This window comes from Haemorhous mexicanus, chromosome 3 (assembly GCF_027477595.1).
Source record: "Haemorhous mexicanus isolate bHaeMex1 chromosome 3, bHaeMex1.pri, whole genome shotgun sequence".
NCBI lineage: Eukaryota > Metazoa > Chordata > Aves > Passeriformes > Fringillidae > Haemorhous > Haemorhous mexicanus.
In genome coordinates this window covers 86,320,539-86,339,829 of record NC_082343.1, presented here as the reverse complement: position 1 = coordinate 86,339,829, position 19,291 = coordinate 86,320,539, and the positions used below count along the sequence as shown (strand labels likewise).

Sequence of the window (19,291 nt, the reverse complement as noted above, 5' to 3'; positions counted from 1 at the left end):
ATTCTGAGAGAACCAAAGATTATGACTTAAAGAGCAAGCAAGTGAGAGTAACAGAAGTATATAAACCAGTGTATGATACAAAGAAGAGAAACTGAGTATCTTTCCCTGCCCTTTATCATTGTGCAAGAACTAAATTGAAATTTGAAGGTAAGAAAAATCCCTGCATCTGAGAAAGACACCTTTGTTAAATATCTAGTATATTTTCTTTCCTGATCTTCAGATCTTCCTGCACAAGAACATTCTAGCTACATTATTTGTGTGAATATTCCATAAAAATTCTTGTCATATGAACTACTTCTCTGTAATCTTTCTTCCTTATTCACCTCTTATCTGTTGATAACAGCCACCTTTTGGCTGTTGATATCACTGCAGATGTGCTTCTCTCTAAGGCAGAATTTTCAGCCAATACTTTGTGATCTAATTCAGCCAATACTTTGTGATCCTCCTTCTCTGAGAATCCACATCTAATGGATCCTAAGGGCTGAATTTGAAGAGTAAATTCTGAAAGCACTGAGATTCTAACATATATCTTGTTCTCAGAAACTGTTAGAGGATGCTACAATTTAAAAAAAGGAGTCCTAAATGTACTAAAGAATTTAAAAAATGGAAATTTTTTTTGAAAAAAAAAAAGTGTTTCTGGGTGTTTCCAAGACTGTTGTGGTTTTTCAGAAGGAGAAGGGGATACCCGTTGGCAAGGATGGGATGATCAGATCATTTCCATCATCACAGTAGTCTCCCACCTTTGAAAGAAGCAATGCATGTGGATTACCCACCTGATCTGTTAAGCTTTTTTTTCCTTTTTTTGATACAAATGCGATGAGAAAACATTGGTTTAAAAGAATGTTCTTTTGACTGTCTGAATTTCCTAATTCTTACAGTCCTGCTAATCGCCAAATATAGTTCACCTTTTTTGCTATTGTGCACTTTTGCTTGACAAAAAGGCAGTGTCTTAAGTCAGGCAGTATGAACTTAATGTTCAAAAAGAGCTGTGAAATGAAAGATGTTTGTGCCAAACAATGATGATTCCCAACTGAGGAGTGAAGGCAGAAAGCTGACTTTTCAGGATCTACTGCCTATTTTCAGTGTTAAGGAAAAGAATTCGTGAAGCTTTGCACAATTTCTGCTGTTAGTAGCAACTCTGTCATTCACCTCCAATGAAACCAAAGAAAGGCAGCAAAAGGCACTGACTTTATCCAGAAAAAAGTCTTTAATTTCATGTTTCAGCAAGAGATGCGTGTACTGTGTCTGGCATTACTTCATTATTACTATTTCAAGATTGTGGTATATCAGAAGAGCTACCTTTGGAATTGCTTGAATTCTTTCAGACAACCCCAGGCTAGACCAGCTGGCTTGGGGATTTGGTAGTATTTCAAAGCTCCCATGTCTTCAGACTTGTTATGCTCCTCTTGATGACACAACTGACTTCCTTTTGTAAGCTCTGACTTCCCACAAGCATGGGATTCTGCCTCCTTCCTTTTTTCAGTCACTTACTAAGTGAGAGCATAGGAAAAGCAACACAAATCCTTTTAGAAAATTAGTTGTCATCCTCATGAAAGTCGTGAGGTGGTATTGTACTGTTCAGCATGTGTATACTCTGTATGCTTCTGGGAGGAGCTTACGTGTTATTTCCCAGGTTGATCCCTGAGGCCTTTCAGCCTGCCATTCATTCTGATTTGATCATAAGATCGCTGTACATCCATGTCTAGAATGCTTCCTTTGTCACCAGATATTGGCCAGAATATCTTCCTGTTTACATGACTATTTTAAATTTGGCAATGTCATAAAAATCTCCAGTTTCAACCTATGTAATTAATAGATAAATTAAACAAAAACAAAGCAAAACCAACAAAAAACCCCAAACCAACCAACCAGCCAAAATCAAAAAAAAAAAAAAATCAACATAGGTTGATTTACTTTTCATTTCATTTGGGTGAAGGAATGATTTACTTTTCATTTCATTTGTTGATATTTCTGTGTCTGCTTGGAAACAAGTGGAATATAAATGTGAATAAAAGTTAAGTTCTAGGCATAAGACCAGAAGCATGACATTGAAATTGGGAAGAAGTTGCCCTGATTTACACCATCACTTTCTCTAGATAGTTATTAAGGTACTTATGCAAATTTAAAGTTCTGCCTAAACTCCCTCAATGGGCAGACCAATGTTTGTGTAATGCCTTCATGAGTTTTTCGTCCAAGGTTTATTCATTCATCATATGGATGTTATAGACAGCAGTGGTTGGGTTGATATTCCCTGTCAAGCAAGGTGTTGTACAGTTTTCATAAGGAGTAGCTTCAAGTTCAAGTCTCCATACTTACCTAGAAAAATGCCTTTCTCTATGGTCATCTACCTTTAGCTAATTCATTCTTTCAAATGATAGAGTAGATGAGATATTTCTTTTCACTAAAGATTTTAGAACCATATTAAGATCCCTTGCCCTAATGACAGTTACTTTTCAGAGGAATCCACTTCTGTGCATCATAGTTAGTGGGGCTATCCTTCTTCACTGTCCCACACGTACAGCCAGAGTTGGGTCCCGTTAAATAATGGTGTTACCATCACCCACATGACAGCCTAACTCAAGAAAAGTTACCAAACTCAAGAAAAGATACCTACTCTCAGATTGCAGTAGACCCAAGAGGCCTAATATATTCCTCTTATTATTTATTCCTTTTTCCAATTTTGACTATAATCCCTTATTTTAAGAATTGCATTTACTCTATATCTTTGTGTGTACATTTGTATTATCACAGCCAGAAGTGGTTCCATTTCATTTTTCATATTGTCACCTGGACCTGCTGTTAACTTTGCCCCTTTCAAGAAATGATGCTCATTAAGATCTTTCACAACAGGTTAAGTTCTCTTCTGATCCTAAAAACAAGTGCAAGTTCCTATAAATGTAAAGAAGGTTCTTCAGCTAAGATTTTTGCCTTTTCTTTTTCTTTTCTAAAAGACAGTGGAATTAAAATTAAGATACTAAGTTCCTTCATCTGCACATGAGTATTTGAGTTGATAACTCTGATAGAATCTTAGACATTCAAATACTGGGTTGGGAAAAAAAATACCAAAATGTATTTCCTTCTTGTTGCTAAATCCTGTGTCACTTGGGGGCAGAAGTGTTTGGAACAAATCATAGGTCATATTTTATACTAGAAAGAGAATATAGCAGTTGACAAGGTTTCATGGAAAAGTTAAGTAACAGACAGAGTAGTAATGGTTCAATGTTGACCTTGCTGAACACTAGACTAAGATCCCACTGAGGGAACAGTAGGTGGAAGGAGACTAATTAACCATTTTGGGTGAAGAAAGTCAAAGTGTTTAAATTCGTATTGTCTAGAGGATTGAGAACCAAAAAGAACATTTAATGAGCTATAGTTCTATATGGTGATAATCCTATCTCCTCCCTCTCCAATAGGGAATATAAAATACAGAGTATTAAGAAAGAGAGATGGAACTGGGACAAAACCAAATGAGAAATTTTTACATTTCAGACTGGAAAGCTTAAAAGCTTTACTAAATAAATGACTATGTGTCCATATGGCGTAGAAGAACCTTAATTCAATTTGAATGAGTTAAATTCAGTAGCAGAAACAGTCGAAGCATGAGTTCCCTATTGGCTAATTCACTGTCATCAGGGAATCTTGAAGGAATTAATTGCATGGCTACCTTAGAGCTATAAAAATGTAACAGTATTCTCTTTCTTATTTGTTCACTCTGCAAGTTGCTGTATTATCCCAGAAGTTTTCCCTGTGCATATATATTCTCCACAAAAGCACAAGAATAGTGACTTTTTTTTTAATAAAAGAAGTTTGAAGTTTGAAACCCTCCTTTAAAATAGGAGGGTTTCTTTATACTGCAGCTGATGTCTTTCACTCATTTGTAATGCTACAATTGCTATGCCAGATAGTCCAGACCTTCTAAAAACTAGAAATTTGGTAGTTAGTTACAGCATACCAAAGATAATACTGTACCTCAATTCAGACAGGATTTGATTTTGTTTCTTCTCTCCTCTTTAAATGAGTCAGTCTCTAATGATTTTCTGTCATGTTTGTGTTAATGTATTCCTGCAGTCATCTGAAATACTTTTGAAGAGCTAGGTGGCCTGTGTGATTAGTATGACTTGTTAATATGATCTTTTAATATCTTTCACATGATTTAAGTCTTGTTTGATAAATGAAGCAATTATGTTAAATTGCATTAAATTTACAGCAAAGAGGAAAGAATTGTATTCCTAAAGGCTCTTAAAAAGCTTTGCTAAATTCTTGTATGTATTGCCTACTGGTAATTATTACCTGATTGTAAATAATGTGGTATGTAAAATAACTAGAGGTATTTTGAATTCTTCCGTCTGATCCATAGTTAGGAACATGCTTTATTTCTTGTTCCAGATCATTTAATTAAAAAACCCCAAACCTCTCCCAAACTGAAGCTGAGTTATCTTTTTGAAAGGCTAGTCATCCTCTGAAATGTTAAAATTTTTCTAATCTTTTCAGGCCAATTTTTTAATAAATACTATGTTGTAGCTAACATTGCATTCTGATGCACAGTAAACCTGACAAGGGTGCTGGCAATTGCAGAAAGACCAGAGTTCTCTCTGAGAATATTTACTGAATGTGGATTATCTTTATTGTGGTAGACTGATGCTATTTTTTGTTTTACACAAAAGGTCATATGCTGTCTTAATGGTGGTGAGTATTAGGGACTGTTTTCTGTAACCTTCTTGAAACTCTATTAAGCCTTGAAATTGTTCAGGTAAATATCATATCCTAATTTCATTTTTAAAACTCAGCTTTCCATGGAAGCAGCTTGCAGAATTTTACATAGTGCTAATTATTTTGCTAGTCCAGTCCCTTTCAAAACATCCATGGTTTTGTAGTGAATGTGAAGACATTTGTATCTTTTTCTTCAGGTTGATGATTTGCTTATTTTCCACTTTTCCATTTTTCCCCCCAAATCATGTTTTTGTGGGAAGTTCAAATTTAAAAAAAGTTGTATTTTGTCCAGATTTTTTCAGAGACATGGCCCAGATTCATGGCCATGCCAGTGGGACATTTGTCTTCAATTTTCTAGAGATAGAGGATGGAAAAAATAGAGAAAAGCCGAAAGGATGTTGATGGGAGTGAAGCATGGAAAGGAATGGCAGAGCAGTTTGTAGCTGCTAAGGAAGACAGGGGAGGTTTTCATATGCAGTCCATGTAATATTATCATTGGTTCAGGCCGTCAGAGGAAATCACAGCCTTAGCTGAAAGGTGAATTTCAACTCCTTTTTTTTAATAAATAACTAGAACTAGGTTTTCTTTAAGGTCCCTTCCAACCCAAGTCATTCTAAAATTCAGTTCCAACAGGTGCAAGTATGTTCTTGACTTCCAGTGGCATCCCTGACATGCTGTTCTTTTGCTGCCATTGTTTATGTTACTCTCTAGTGTTATTCTGGTTTTCTTCAGTACTATGACATTTCTTTTATGAAGTTGTCATACCATATTCACATGAATGACGATGTGTTTCTGGAAACTTTAGCTTACTCACTGTTATCACGGTCCCATAAGGGCTCCTACCGGTAAAGTTATGTCAGCTTTCTGTAACAAATCCACCAGACACCTCAGTCACTTACCTAAAACACTGTCTTCTAGATTTCTCAAGTCAGGTGTTGTTTCAGTGGGCTTCGTTCAGATCCTTTTTGACTTTGAATGTACTTTGAGCTCCAGTTGAGTTGGTTTTCCTCTGGTTGTGATTTTTTCCAGAATTAATGCTCCTGATTCAAATTTAATTGCTTTAAACTTCTATAATATTTCTGTAGTTTGGTTGTAATAGACTTCTTTTGGGTGACTCAGTGCAAAAGAGTGCTCTTCTGCTCATTTTTAGCTTTTTTCCCCTTAAATATTTGTCTTAGCAGAGTCATTTGATAAAATCATCTGTATTTTTGCTAGGGTATTCAGCTCTAATGTATCCAGTTGAATCTCAGAACATTATCCTTACAACAGGTTCTGTGAAGAATAAAAAAATCTGCAGTTCCCCACTACTTTTCAATTCTAGTTAGTTTTACTGTGTTGAAGCTTTGGCATAAGAAATTACACCAGAGCAAGAAATCACATGCTTCTCTTGCTATGTAAATCTTCCTGAATTTTCTTTTGCTTTCCTCTAGGTCATTTCAAGCCCTTCCATTCCCAGTTTCCTTTCTTGATAATATCTTTCCTAGTACAAGGAATGAGGCCTGCTATAAACAACTCTGTGCTCACTGAAAATAGTGGTGTTGGCTTGACTCTGCACTCTTTAAGACATTTTCCTTTAGTCAAGCCCAGTTGTACCTTTGTCAGCCTACATATCTGAGATTTACAGAATCATCCAGGTGACAGGTTGGCCATGTAGAAACTCTTACTTGCATAGCAGACAACTTTCCCCAGACTACTTCGAATGAAAGTCAAACTATTCCAGTTTTATGAAAAGGAAGCCCTTGGACTTGGTATAACCTAGCAAATTTTACTATATAGTGGAACTCAGAGCATGGAACTTTCTTCAATAATTCTTTCATTATTTGTTTCACCTGATATCATAAATTTTAGAATTATAAGCATTTTCCTTTAGATAATCATTCCTGTGTATTTCTTATATTTTCTTCTTCAAAGCTAGAAAAACTAGTTGGCTTCTGATGGTCAATTTAGAATTTAATCCGTTTCACGTTTACTCTGCTTTTTTTGTGTTCTGTCAGGGTGCTGCAATTTTCACACAAGTTACAGATTTTCAGTTTCAAAAGGATCTTTCTAAGTGTAACTGTCTTTAGACTTACTGCTGGCATGCTGAACTTTAGAAGGCTAATCTTGCACTGCATATCACTGCTTTCCAGCATCATGACACTCACATGTTCTAAACTGCTGCTCTGGAGCTCTTAAAAACTTGTCTTTTTACGCTACTGTGATGCTAAGCAGCTAAAATAAACAAACAAACAAATTTTAAAAAGTAAAGTTGTCTAGACAACTTCTCTGTTTGGATCTTTCCAGAAGAGTCTACTCCAGAAGAGTCTACCAGATAATTAAAGGGAAAGTAAAATGTGAAAGCAAAACCATATTTGCTTACAGTCATACCCATCTGGTTTCTGTAAAGCCTAAAAAAAATGTAGATAGCAATCTGTTCCATTTTCCGTTTTATGTTTTTCATCAAAAGGTCTAATTCCTTCCAAAATTAAGTTTTGATGCATGTATGCAAACTTTTAGATACAGTGTGGTGTTCTCATGATTTCATGACATTTTATATTTTATTTGATTTTCAATTAAATAAATGTTGAATCTCTAATTTCTCACATCTTTAAGCTGTATAAGCAATATTTTCATGTTGTTAAATTTGATTAACCCACTCAAGATTTATTCTACAGACATCTTCCACATAGTTTAAAATACAATAAAGAAGAAAGATAACACTTCTTGTCAACCCTGTCAAATGTATATGAAATGATGTTGCGAGTCTTCCATATCTCCTACGTCTCTTGAGTTTTACCCTTAAAGTTTGGAAGACTCTCGTGATATTCTTTGAAAATTCAGAGATTGTTATGGGATTTGTTGACATAATTGTAGTGGAATATGGGTGTTTAAGACAGATGATAGAATCACTGAAAAACCATTGTTGTCTTGTTTCAGTTATGTCTATATTTTAGTATATATCTATTATATCTATTAACCCATTTGAGGAGAATAGTTTGAGGAAACATATATATGTGTAATATAAACACTTTCCTGAAGATTTTTTATCTATACAATAAATACAAGATTTTTTCTTAAACAAGAGGAAAGATAAATACATAGCTTAAACACTTTTTCCTAAATCAAAGTTTGGTTTAAGTTAAATATTGCCTTGAACAGTTATAGAATATTAAGCCTCTAATTATGGAAGATGAAGAATAACTGCATAATGAGAAGGAAACCTGTCCTCTTTAGCAGTATCATTTTTTATCTATTCAAATTATACAGAGGCTTAGATTCCTTGTATGAAAGGGATTCAGAAAGCAGATGTCAACTTCTTTTTCTTACAAACATTATTCTTATGTTCCAGCCAGGCTTATCTTTTTCCTCGCACAGGGCAATGCCTAGAATGACTCCTCTTGCTCCTTAAGAGTTTTGTTTTGTCTTGTTTTTTTTCCTGGATTTTCTGTTCTGCAGCGGATAAATATAAGCATCAAACACACATTTGTTCTCAGGTAGTCCAAAACCACCTAGGTTTGCTTATGTTTGGGCTGTTTTTCTTTATGATTTTGAACCTGGAATGGTGGATTCTGTCTCTGGCTTTGGACCAAGGACTGATCTCATTGAAAATGAAGGGGGATGCAGGTAGAGCCACCGATTGTAAGCTTTTAGAGCTGCAAACTAGAAAAGAGAAGATTTTCTTCTCTGAAGTAACTTACTTCAGGGTAAGTTAATGTAAGTTACTAGAGGGTGGGGCAGACAATTAAACTGAGAGATAGAAAAACATGGGAATGGCCATTCTGCCTCTCACTGTGCTTACAGTACATGTTGAGAAGAATTTGGAGATGTTTTCAAAAATTCTCTCCCAGTATCCATCTATTTGTGCTATTCCAGGTGAAGAGTGATTGATTGATTGACGGATCTATTATGCGTATCTGTGGATTTCACTGTCATACAACTGTTTACTTTTCTTTCACCCCATACAAGCTTTCAGCTTTCACAGTGTGCTGTGGCAAGTACTTCAAGGGCACGTTCTGAGACAGCCTTCTGCCTCAGTTTGTCCTTGCACCAACCATCTGCCACTTGCTAGGTTCAGTTGATTCTTTCCATCCCTAGCATTGGAAGAGATAATTTTAGGAAGTCAAGCTCTATGTGAGGCAATATTATCATGCTTTTAGGGGAAAAAAGCCTTATGAGATGAAAAACAGGTTGAAAAAAATCTTTTCAAAAATTAATTAATTATAATTCAGTACAAATAAATTTATCTCTTGCATTATTGTCAGGGTTGCCTGCCCAGTGCTAGAGTCACTAAAGCAAAGTGATTTTATTTTCAGAGCATTTTCTAAAAGAGGTAAACTATCAAATCTTTTGAAACTAATGCAGCTGTATTTTTCAGCAATCCATTGCTTCCTAATGTGATTTTAATTAATGGAGGAATTTTTATTATTGCTTTATTCAAAACTTAATCTTATTACCTTAATGTTCTATTACCTTTAAAAATTTCATATATATGTTTCTTTTCCAGACCTGCTTAGAGCACTGGCCTTGCTGTACTTACAACACTTCTTGCAGGATGAGAACTTAATTTCTTATGTCAACAAACAGTGTCTGTTATTTCAAATATGGTTATTTCATATAGTACTCTTACACTTGTAAGTAGGCAAGTCCTCCAAAAACACAAACCACAGAAAAGCCCTTTCTCTATTACTGAAGTTAATAACTGAAAAATTTCATTAGATTGTTTAGTTGATTGCTTTCTCCTAATAGGGACTTTGTATCCTATAATTTCATTTCCAAGTTAGAAATATTCTTAAGTAGGCATTTAATTTGGAAGGACCCACACAATAACAAGATATATTCACAATCTTTATTTCAGTTTCTTTTATGAAAAAAAAAATACAAAACCAAAATCAAACCAATATATTTCACATGCTGCAATTTGTGAAGAATTAATTTTTATAGTTTTAGAATAAATTTCAAAAATAACATATGTGATAAGCCAGATTTGAAGTATATGCCTTGTAGATTACAATAAAATGTGTTTATAAGTTCCCATTATCCTAAGAAGGTTCACAGATTCATACTTTTTCATAGAAATGAGATAACTTTGACTTATATTTTAGGTTTCTTTAATTGAATAAAGGGGATTAAAATTTGGTTTTTAAAGCTTTCTGTGTTTTATGTTACTTGCAAGGCAGTTGTGATTCTTACGCCAAAATGGAAACGTCAGTGCTCTGCTGCTGACATATTTAATTTTTTACACTATGTTGTGGAAATTGTATTACTAGATAAGAATTCTATAGCTTAAGATGTCTTGGGAATTTCTTGTAATTCAGTGTGTCGCACTAAGAGTTAGTAACAGATGACCCTGCTAAGTGATGCGTGCAAGAGGCACAATGCATAGATGCCTCAGGGATATAAGTATCTACCCCTTGGGAGATAGCAGAGAATAAACACTTTAAATTCTATCAAAAGTATTTTCCAGGGTATGCCTAACAATTATGTCTGGACAGATACTATTTTTGCAAGATTCTTACTGTTGCTTCTGAAAGCTCTCTAGCATGAGGCTGGCCGGGATTCTAAAGTGTTGTCGGCAGTGTCTTACTCAGGACTCGTGACTGCACATGCTGTAGATAAAATTGTTCTAAGAGTTTAGCTGATGGTCTCTCCTCTGGAATTTAACTGTTGGTAGTTCCTTGACCCTTTCTGCAGTCACATTTGATCTTGATCTGCAAGCAGAATAGTTGAAACTGAGGAATCTACTTGAGAATAAAGTGATATTCAGCATGAGTAAAGACAGAAATAGAACTTCAGAACCGATGGAATAAAAGATGAATAATATTTTGAAGATTTGGGCTGTGAGAGCATGAATTTAAATAAGGAATTTCACATTATATTAATTTTGCTTGAGATACTGAAAGAGTTCCTATATTGGTTTGAATTTACTTGGCATGTGAAAAATTGACATGGTTATGAGGATTATGATTATTGGGAGGGTTGTTCAAGAAATAGGCATTTCAAATCATGAAACAAAAAGCTCCTAAAGAGACAAGCTAATCAGCTAAAAACTGAACCCTACATCATGACAATTTGGTATTACCCTTTATCTTAACACAGTAGTACTTGAAACAGAACAAAAATATTTTTAGTAAAGACTTTCATGCGTGCCTGCCTTAAATATTTTAAAGATGCATATCTGCATGTTATTTAAACATTAAACAACAATTATATATAATCTCTTTTATCCTACTGTGATTTCCTATAGTGTGGATATTGTTGGGTTTGTAAGTTTTAATGATCAGAGATTATTTACAGACCATCCACTTAAGATAATTTCTGACTTGTTTTGAAATAAAATGCCTACTATCCAAATGGTCTTAACTGTACTCTGAAAAATGTTTCTCTTGTATTTAGCATTTGAACACAGCAATAAGTAACCTGGAGAGGGATTTCTCAAAGAAAACTGAAGGGTCAAGAACAGAATTCCCTGTGAGAATTAATCTTTTTTATTCATAAAATGAGAATGTATTGACTTGAGGAAACAATTCAGTGATTCTTGAAACATATTTCCATTAACCTCTGACCTAGACTGAATGAGTAGAGTAAAACAGTGTTGATTCTACTGAAAACTTAGGTTTTCAGTATTCCCTTCATAAACACAAAATTTACCAAATGGTGACCATTTGTTGATAGAGTTTCCACTCAGTCACTTTTTTCTTGTTTTTCATTATGCTGATTTAGAAACATTTTTCTCAGAAGGTGATGCTGTCAAAAATTGCTCCATTTAGGAACTTGTAATTATAATTGTATACTCATTAGAACTGTAGTGTTAAAATACAGAAAACCATTTTGGTCTCCCTCCTATATGCAGGCATAGTGAGCACAGAAATAAGTTTTTAATTTAGGTGAGCATCAGTGACTGCATTTAGTATGTCACTTTCTTTTTGTTTAGTTTCAGTCTCTCCTGTTAGTTCTACATGGAGCATTCCCTCTTACCAGAAGGACAAGGCAGCAAATAAAATGAAACAACAAAAAGAGTTGGGATAATCGTCTACTAAACAGCACACCCTGAACTGAATGTCTCTAGAAACATGTAAATCAAGCTCAGGGATTTTCTCTCAGGCTTGCTCCTCTTCAGACATTTCAAGTGTTTTTGGTAACTCCCATGTTCATGTGAGACATGAGCTTCCACTTGCTCTGTGGCTTCCTGGCCCATGAATTTTAATTTTCTTGCCCAGAATCCAGTCTACATGTGTACTTGCCTTCAGTAACCACCTGCAAGGAAGTAAGGGGCACTGGGGCTGTTTGCTGAGATGCTGTTCATTGGTATAAGCTGTGTCAAGAGAAATGTATGCCCTTTGTTTCTACCTTCTCTGGAAAAGTTCTAGGAGCTTTGGCTATATTTCCTTGCCAGAGGAGGGGACAGACAGGCCATGGGGGATTTTTCCTGGAAATGGCTTGGTGGCAGATTTGGTTCTTTTCTATCCTTCATGCTCCTTAACTAAGTAGTCACAGCCCAGGAGCTGGTGCTACTACAATTCCTGCTGCCTGTGCTTCCATTGGAAGGCAAAACTAGCCAAGCTGTAGCAATTCTTATTGTGTATTTTGGTCTACCCTTTATGCTTCTCTGAAAAATATGCATGTAAAAGAGGAGAAATACTACCTTTTACCATTTGATGTTCCAGTGAAATTTTACTTAGAATTTCTTGAAACATAAAAAGACACTTTGCTAGCATGAAAAGTTATATCCCTGGTTAATAGTAGAGATTTGCCAAGAAATGGAAGAGGCAAAACTTGCTCGGTAAAAATTACAAGAAGCAAAACTGTAACGATATGATGGGCTGGGGAGATCTGGGCAGAATACTTTTCTGCTAAAATAACTATATAGAAGTGTCATTTTTATGACTTTCTAACTTTTCTTTCCAGTTTGAATAAAGTTTACATTGGTATGTCAGTGTTTCATATAGGATTTTGTTGTGTAGAACTATTGGTTGAAACATATATTTAAACTTGGTATTGCCATGGGACTTAAAAAGCCTAAATAGATGTTTGTTAATTATAGAGATAGAAAAGAAGGGAAGATTTTTGTCTCTAATCAAACATAATGGTGCTTCAAAATTAGTTTTAATTGTTTTCATTTTGTCAGAATTTTCAGCATTCAAATCTTCTGTTCTAAACCAAAAAAAAAAGAAGTCTTCCCAAATTAGTACCATTCCTCCTATATTCCAGAGAGCATGCAGGTGTTGCTGACACTTCTCCATAAGCATCTGAGCTGCATGGAAGCAGTTGCCATGAGCATACTCTCTTTCATCTAATTTCTTTTTGCACTGGTAAAATATTGTCTCTGTTCTGTACATACTTTGAGATGTAAAAGGAATAAAACTTACTTGCCTCTACTCAGAAAGTGTCATCAGCCTTCTGCATGGGAAAATCCCTGGCCCAACAGACTGCATCATTGGAAATATGACTTGTGGCTGGTGATATGGCTTAAGAATTGTAGAGAATTCCTTCCATTTATTTTCTTGCTTTATATTGCTGTTACTAATGGCGTTTGAATAAATTAAATAAATGCGCATAAACCATTAAGACAAGAAAACAAAAATAATCTAAGTACAATTAGGAAACTGTTTCCAAATTTATTTACCAAGACTCCAAATCTGTCCAGTAAGACAGCAGCAGCTTGGAATTTGATCGGGGCCCCTGATCTGTTGTTTTGCAAAGAGGAACTATAATAAAGGGCCAGGGACCTGGTAAACAGCAGTTTCTTTTAACATATTAGTACTGACTGTGATAGGATTATAATGAAGACAGGTAAGAGAACTTCTCCCCTGCTTTCAAATTATGTAGTAAATAGGTGTCCATTTCCAGGTGGCCACCGTGTAATGTAGAAGAAGCTTGGAGAATTAATTTCAACCAAACATTTTGATACTTCTTGCATACTGAACTTGGTGGTGTGAATACAATTAATTTTGGTAAGCAGATCATCAGATCCAGCTAGGAGATCCTTGTAACCCTTGTTTTAATCTTACGTAAAACTCAATTTTATATAATATTCTTTTTTAATTATTTCACCCTAAAATGTTTGTTTATATATATTGATGAGGACTGATCTCATAAAGTGTAGTGTCCAAAATCCATATTGCTTACCTGTCTGATTATCTTAAAATTGATTCTGAAAAACAGAGCTAGTGTTGTAGTTACTTAAAACTAGAATTAATATATTCTGGAATAGCAGCATATATATATATATATGTGTGCATGTACATATATATATATAGATACACATATATATATACACACACATATATCACATATATATACATATATATATACACGTGTACATATATACACATATACATACATATATATACACACACATATATATATGTGTGTGTATATATATATATATATGAGACTTGCTTTTTAGATGAACCAACCCTCTGAAGTTTCTGGTGTGTACACATGCGTGCACAGCTACCCACTCATGCACATTGGTGGGCAAGATTAATAGGCCTATTATCTGACTCTGCACCATTAGGGAACAATAAAGGCATCCCATTATCAATTATGCAGCATAAATTTGTACTGGTAGTAGTTGCATCAATCAGTGCTACAGAAGACATCTAACAAAACAAATAGAGACACATTTTGTTCAGATTAATAAGTGGATTGGAAAAGTTAATAATAAGCCTTAAGCCAGAAAATGCTGCAGACTGATTTTTCCCCCCTCAGTTATATAATGTAATATTTCAAAGTGCATTTGTCTCCAGAAAAATAATTATCTCAAAAAATACTTTCTCCTTGCTATCATACTTACCCTTTCTCTTCAATGTCAGTTCTGTGTGATTAAAGCAATTTTCCTTTAATGCAGTAGTATTTGTAGTGGAAGCTAATTAGTTAACTTGTGGATTCTATTATCTATAATCAGATAGTTTACTAAGCTGCAATTAGTTGCACCTTTTAAGACCCACTGAAAATAACACAACTGCTTAACTGCTTGGAAGAGCCTGAGGTTATGGGAGTAAGTAAAGTAGCATAATTTGCCTTTCTAAAACATTTTATATTGATTACTCACGTAAAAAGAATGAATTTTCAAGTCCAGCACTTGAGAGTCAAACAAAGAAATTTTGTTTGTAATGTTGTACATCTAATTTCCAAATTACAGGAACTAAGAGCATAGAACTTCCATTTATGTTTCTACATAGTCATTTTTTTCTGGGTATGGTCACACTTTATCATTGTAAAGACTTTTAGGATGTGGTATATCTGCGGTTCTAGTTTGGAGTGGGATGAATTACATGCTGAAGGAACCTGGGAGCTACTCAGTTGCAAAAACTCAGGTATCTAATAGCACACGTAAGGTACTCCTTCTGGCTTACAGCTGCTACCCTGGGGCATATAGGGCAATAAACAACTGTGGGCCACCCCTTGCTTCCCTGCATCTGATGAAACAGGAACAAGGGATAACTGTCTCAGCTTGTTGGTGCCTGTGTTTGGTCAGAGGACCCCTACAGTGAAGTCTTAGCAGACTTTGTAGGGCTTTAGAATAATCTATTTTTCAGAAATTCAGTAAATCACTAATAACACCTACTCTCTCAACTTTGAAAGCGGTAGTTAAGTCTAATAAGCAAAGTAAATATATTTAGCTCCTCACTATTAGTTAACAGTCAAAGCAATCAGTGTAAAGTCATGATTGTCCTAGTGTTGGATGTTCAATATTTGAAGAAACAGGCTGTCATATTACCTTTGATTTGGCAGGAGGTTTTCCCAATTTAGGCAGTTTGATAGGCAGAACTGAACTTTAAAAATATGCAAATACTTAATATGCTTTTATTAAATAATGTAATACTTTTTCATTTTTTGCTGTCTGTTCTAAGAAGAATGTCAATACTGAATTCTTAGCAGCAGCTTCTGAACTGTACATGTTTCTTACCAGTGTCCAGAGAGACAGGAGTATGTAAGGCTAGGGATATGTTTTGGTAATGAACCTATATTTCAAGATTTCTGGAAAACTCAGCAACATTATTTTGCTAGATTGAGGCTTTGCAACGGGATGACAGTGGTGTCTTCATTTTGTCTCTGAGGTGGGAGGCTATCTGAAAGCCATTACCCCAGAGTTCTTTAAGACAGATTTTAGGCTTAATTACTGCTATGTCAGAAAACAAAATGAGCAATCTCTGAGCCAACATCTTCCTCAGTTTTAGCTGGAGAAGATAAAATGCTGTCTTTTTCTTACATTCCAGAATCAAATTCTTGGAATCAAAAAAAACTTATATTTTTTTTTGTGAAACCAATGACTGTATAATAGATTTCACACTTTGGAAAGTCTTACAGTATGTAATCTAGACTGAGGAAAATGATTTGATGTGTTTTCATAGACCCATGTTGAAGCCATGACTGATCTGGCTTTGTACCTCAGGTCTAAACAGTTCTTTAGATTTGCTAGAGCTATTGGTCCATTTTCTAAAATATATAATTAATTTTCTAGCAGCTATGATTTTACCTTTCAGTTCTGATCATCTACCTAGTGTAATTGCAGCCTTTTTCAGAGCAAGGTCACCTCATATTATTAGTAGATTTTGCTGTTAAGGACACAGAATTTCATTCCAGAGAGACAATTCTTCAAGGCTTAAGTTTGTGTCTTACCAGATATTTCCTATGTACAGAAAGTTTCTGTGTAAATTTGCAGTTTCTAGATATAGGACAAGTAAATTTATATTGGATAAAGTTGTAAGAGTTTTAAAAAATTTTTAGTTTGGTCAGTGTCCTTGTTCTAGCTTATTTGGCAAACTGAATATTCTACTTTAAGTGGCTTAGAACTGGCTTGTGCATTTTCTATTGAGATTGAGATTTTGGACTTTTAATTTGCTTTTTGGAGGTGTCACTTGAATAGATGAGTGTCTATATTTAGGAGTAAGAAATTCTTTTTTGCTTTTTATTCTATTTCTCAGAAATCCACCAATTCTAATTCTATGCCCAAAACAAACAAAGCTGTTATTGTAGCTGTTTTTCTTTACATCAGTATGGTATGTCAGAGCCTGTGGATATTAGGTAAAGCAAGCTCTCTCATGAAGAGGAGATTATGTTGACTTTTTGTTCGTTAGTGTGATGCAGTCTTAATTGTTTGACTATTACCAGAAAAAGGAAAACATTTTTTAGAACTAATTATACTGAATGTATAGGTGTACTGATTATATAAATAATACTGCAGATTTTGACAGTATTCCTTAAACTGTCATCTGAGATGTTAAGCTGCAGAAATGTTTTCACACTCTACTTATGTACTGATTTTTCTTTATTCCCAGGCCCAGTCTGTGTATGACATCACCCAGTATGAGAATATCTTTCTTTTGTGCATGATTCTGGAACAACTTCTTCAAAATGAGACAGAAGAAGGTAACATTTCAAGCTTAGACTATGGAGAAGAAAAAATCAAATTCTTGAAGAACCTTGATCAAGTTATTCTTCATCTCTCAGATGAATTCCCTTTGTTTTCTTTATATTTGTGGAGACTGAGTATTCTTTTGAACTCAGGTCAAATGCAAATTAATTAAAACAAGCAGCCTACTTTTTAACTATGCATTTCTTGTGGGATTGCATTGGAAAATTTTCGAGCTAGACAGTGATATTGTCCTTATTGAAAAACATTTACTTTAAACAACTATTCTCTACAGCAGTTTCAGAGATAATGCAAGTTATTTCCAATTCTGAATATAGAAAAAGTGTAATAATCCAGGTGCCATTTTCAATAAATGCTGTTTCTTGTAATAGAAAACAGTCTGTTGGTGTTTGTCCACACAGTGAAAATGGAACAAAGAAAGTTGTTTCAGGTGCTGTTTAAAATAAACACTTTGAATTTTAAAGTACAGTCAAAATATGTGTGTAGAGCTTCCAAGCTAGGAGACTAATGCCTCTCCTTTAAGAGTTGTGTAGCCTCTCTGTGTTTTAAAGCCAGTGTCTGGTTGGTTGAAATAAAAATGTTAATTTTAAACTTGGTAACTTCTCAGTAAAAAATTGTACAGGACAGACTTCGTTACTGATAATCAAATGAGTCATTACCTGAACAAAATAAAATCTGGTGCTCAGTTTCACAAATTTCTTACATTCATTGTATACTGCTTGGCTTTACTTGTGTATGCACAAATTTAGGTACAATAGGCCTAATTCACTCTGAGTTATGATATCAGAGATCTAATCTGAAAAGCTGTAACTCATTTAATAGTTATTTTAAACCTTTCTGTTCAAAATTAATGAATATTGCTAAAATTCCCCTTGGTATATTTACATATTATCTGATATTAAATGGGGTTTTTATGGTATTATATTCATAGTAATAATTAAAGTAACATATTTTAACATAAATTGTCTTAAAGGGTCTTTAAAGTATGAGCTCAACAATATCTTAACTGAACCACAGTCTTTGATAAATCTAAAGGATAGCAATTATAATGAATTGCTCTGTTTTTCTGTTAGATAAACAAGATTTTAGTTTTATTATGTCTCCTAGAAGTGTATATTCATTATAAATGCAAAACATTTTGAACAGTAGTCCTCGTTCTTCCCCTTGAACTTGTCAATAAATTTTTGTGTCAGGAAAATTCTCTGAAACACCAATATCTTGTTAATTTGAATACATGTATTTTATAATAAACCTCTGCTTTATATGTATGTAAAATACATTGATATTTAAAATCTTTGATGCTGAATTGGCTCCCCAGAGAGTGTTTCTTAGTTAAGACACTGGCCCCCGTTCTCTTTCTTAAGCTTCCTGTTTGATATGTCCTATGGTAACCTTTGTTTAATGCTTTCTTCTGGCTAACTTTCTTCCAACAGAAATGCTTGATTTGCATTTCTGACTAGTCACATCAGAAAAATCAGATAAGTTTAGCCAAACCAAAGAAAATAAGTCTGTGTTTAAGTTTAGTAGCCGCTCAGGAACTGTACCCTTTTTGTTGCTGCTTTCCTTGTTTGTTTCATTCTGGTGGAGGATGAGTTCTTCCGTCTCCCTCCACAGCACTGAAAGCATGATTGCAAAAACAGAAAGGAAAGGAATAAACAAAATGAACAATTATCTAATTCATATAATAATTTTTATTTTATTTTTTTCAAAAAAGCTTCATTCAAATATAAGTATGCAACCAAAAGACACAAAATGCAGAAGGATACTGACATCTCTATAATGGCAAAATGTGTATTGTTTCAAGCCTGTTATTTGAAAGAAAAGTTTCAACCCTAGATTGCATACCATATTTGCTCATTGATTGGCAAAACGAATTTTTGATGTTAGTAAAGCAATTCAGGCAAAAAGGGACACATATTTTCTTCTTTGCAGATCGTAGTGCTTTCTCACCAGTAAGCGCTCTGGGCCACTGAAAAAGCGGTGGATATTTTGGGAAATATGTTCATCCTTGGTGAATTTTGAAGTAACTGCTCACTTGAGACATGATTTTTGAAATGTGTTTTTTCACAGCATACAGAAAGACAGGGTTTTGTATCCAGAGATGACACAACTACATGGCACTCACGCTCTGACAGGGATTTGGAGCAGTGGCACCACTTTGAAAGTGTTGAGGCAGAGTGAGAGTTCTCCTTGCGATGCCATTGCCGCAATCTAGGCACACAC

The 19,291-nt window shown here is 34.7% G+C and overlaps 1 protein-coding gene across 1 annotated transcript in view; it reads left to right on the top strand.

Annotated features, from left to right (window-relative positions):
• The window catches only part of MEI4 (meiotic double-stranded break formation protein 4), a 70,410-nt gene extending 52,718 nt beyond the window's left edge, over positions 1-17,692 (top strand). Inside the window, exon 6 of the mRNA XM_059843391.1 lies at positions 16,974-17,692. Coding sequence (XP_059699374.1) covers positions 16,974-17,222 — 249 coding nt within the window. The 3' untranslated portion in view covers positions 17,223-17,692. The remainder of the gene's footprint in view (positions 1-16,973) is intronic.
• Positions 17,693-19,291: the final 1,599 nt, after the last annotated feature.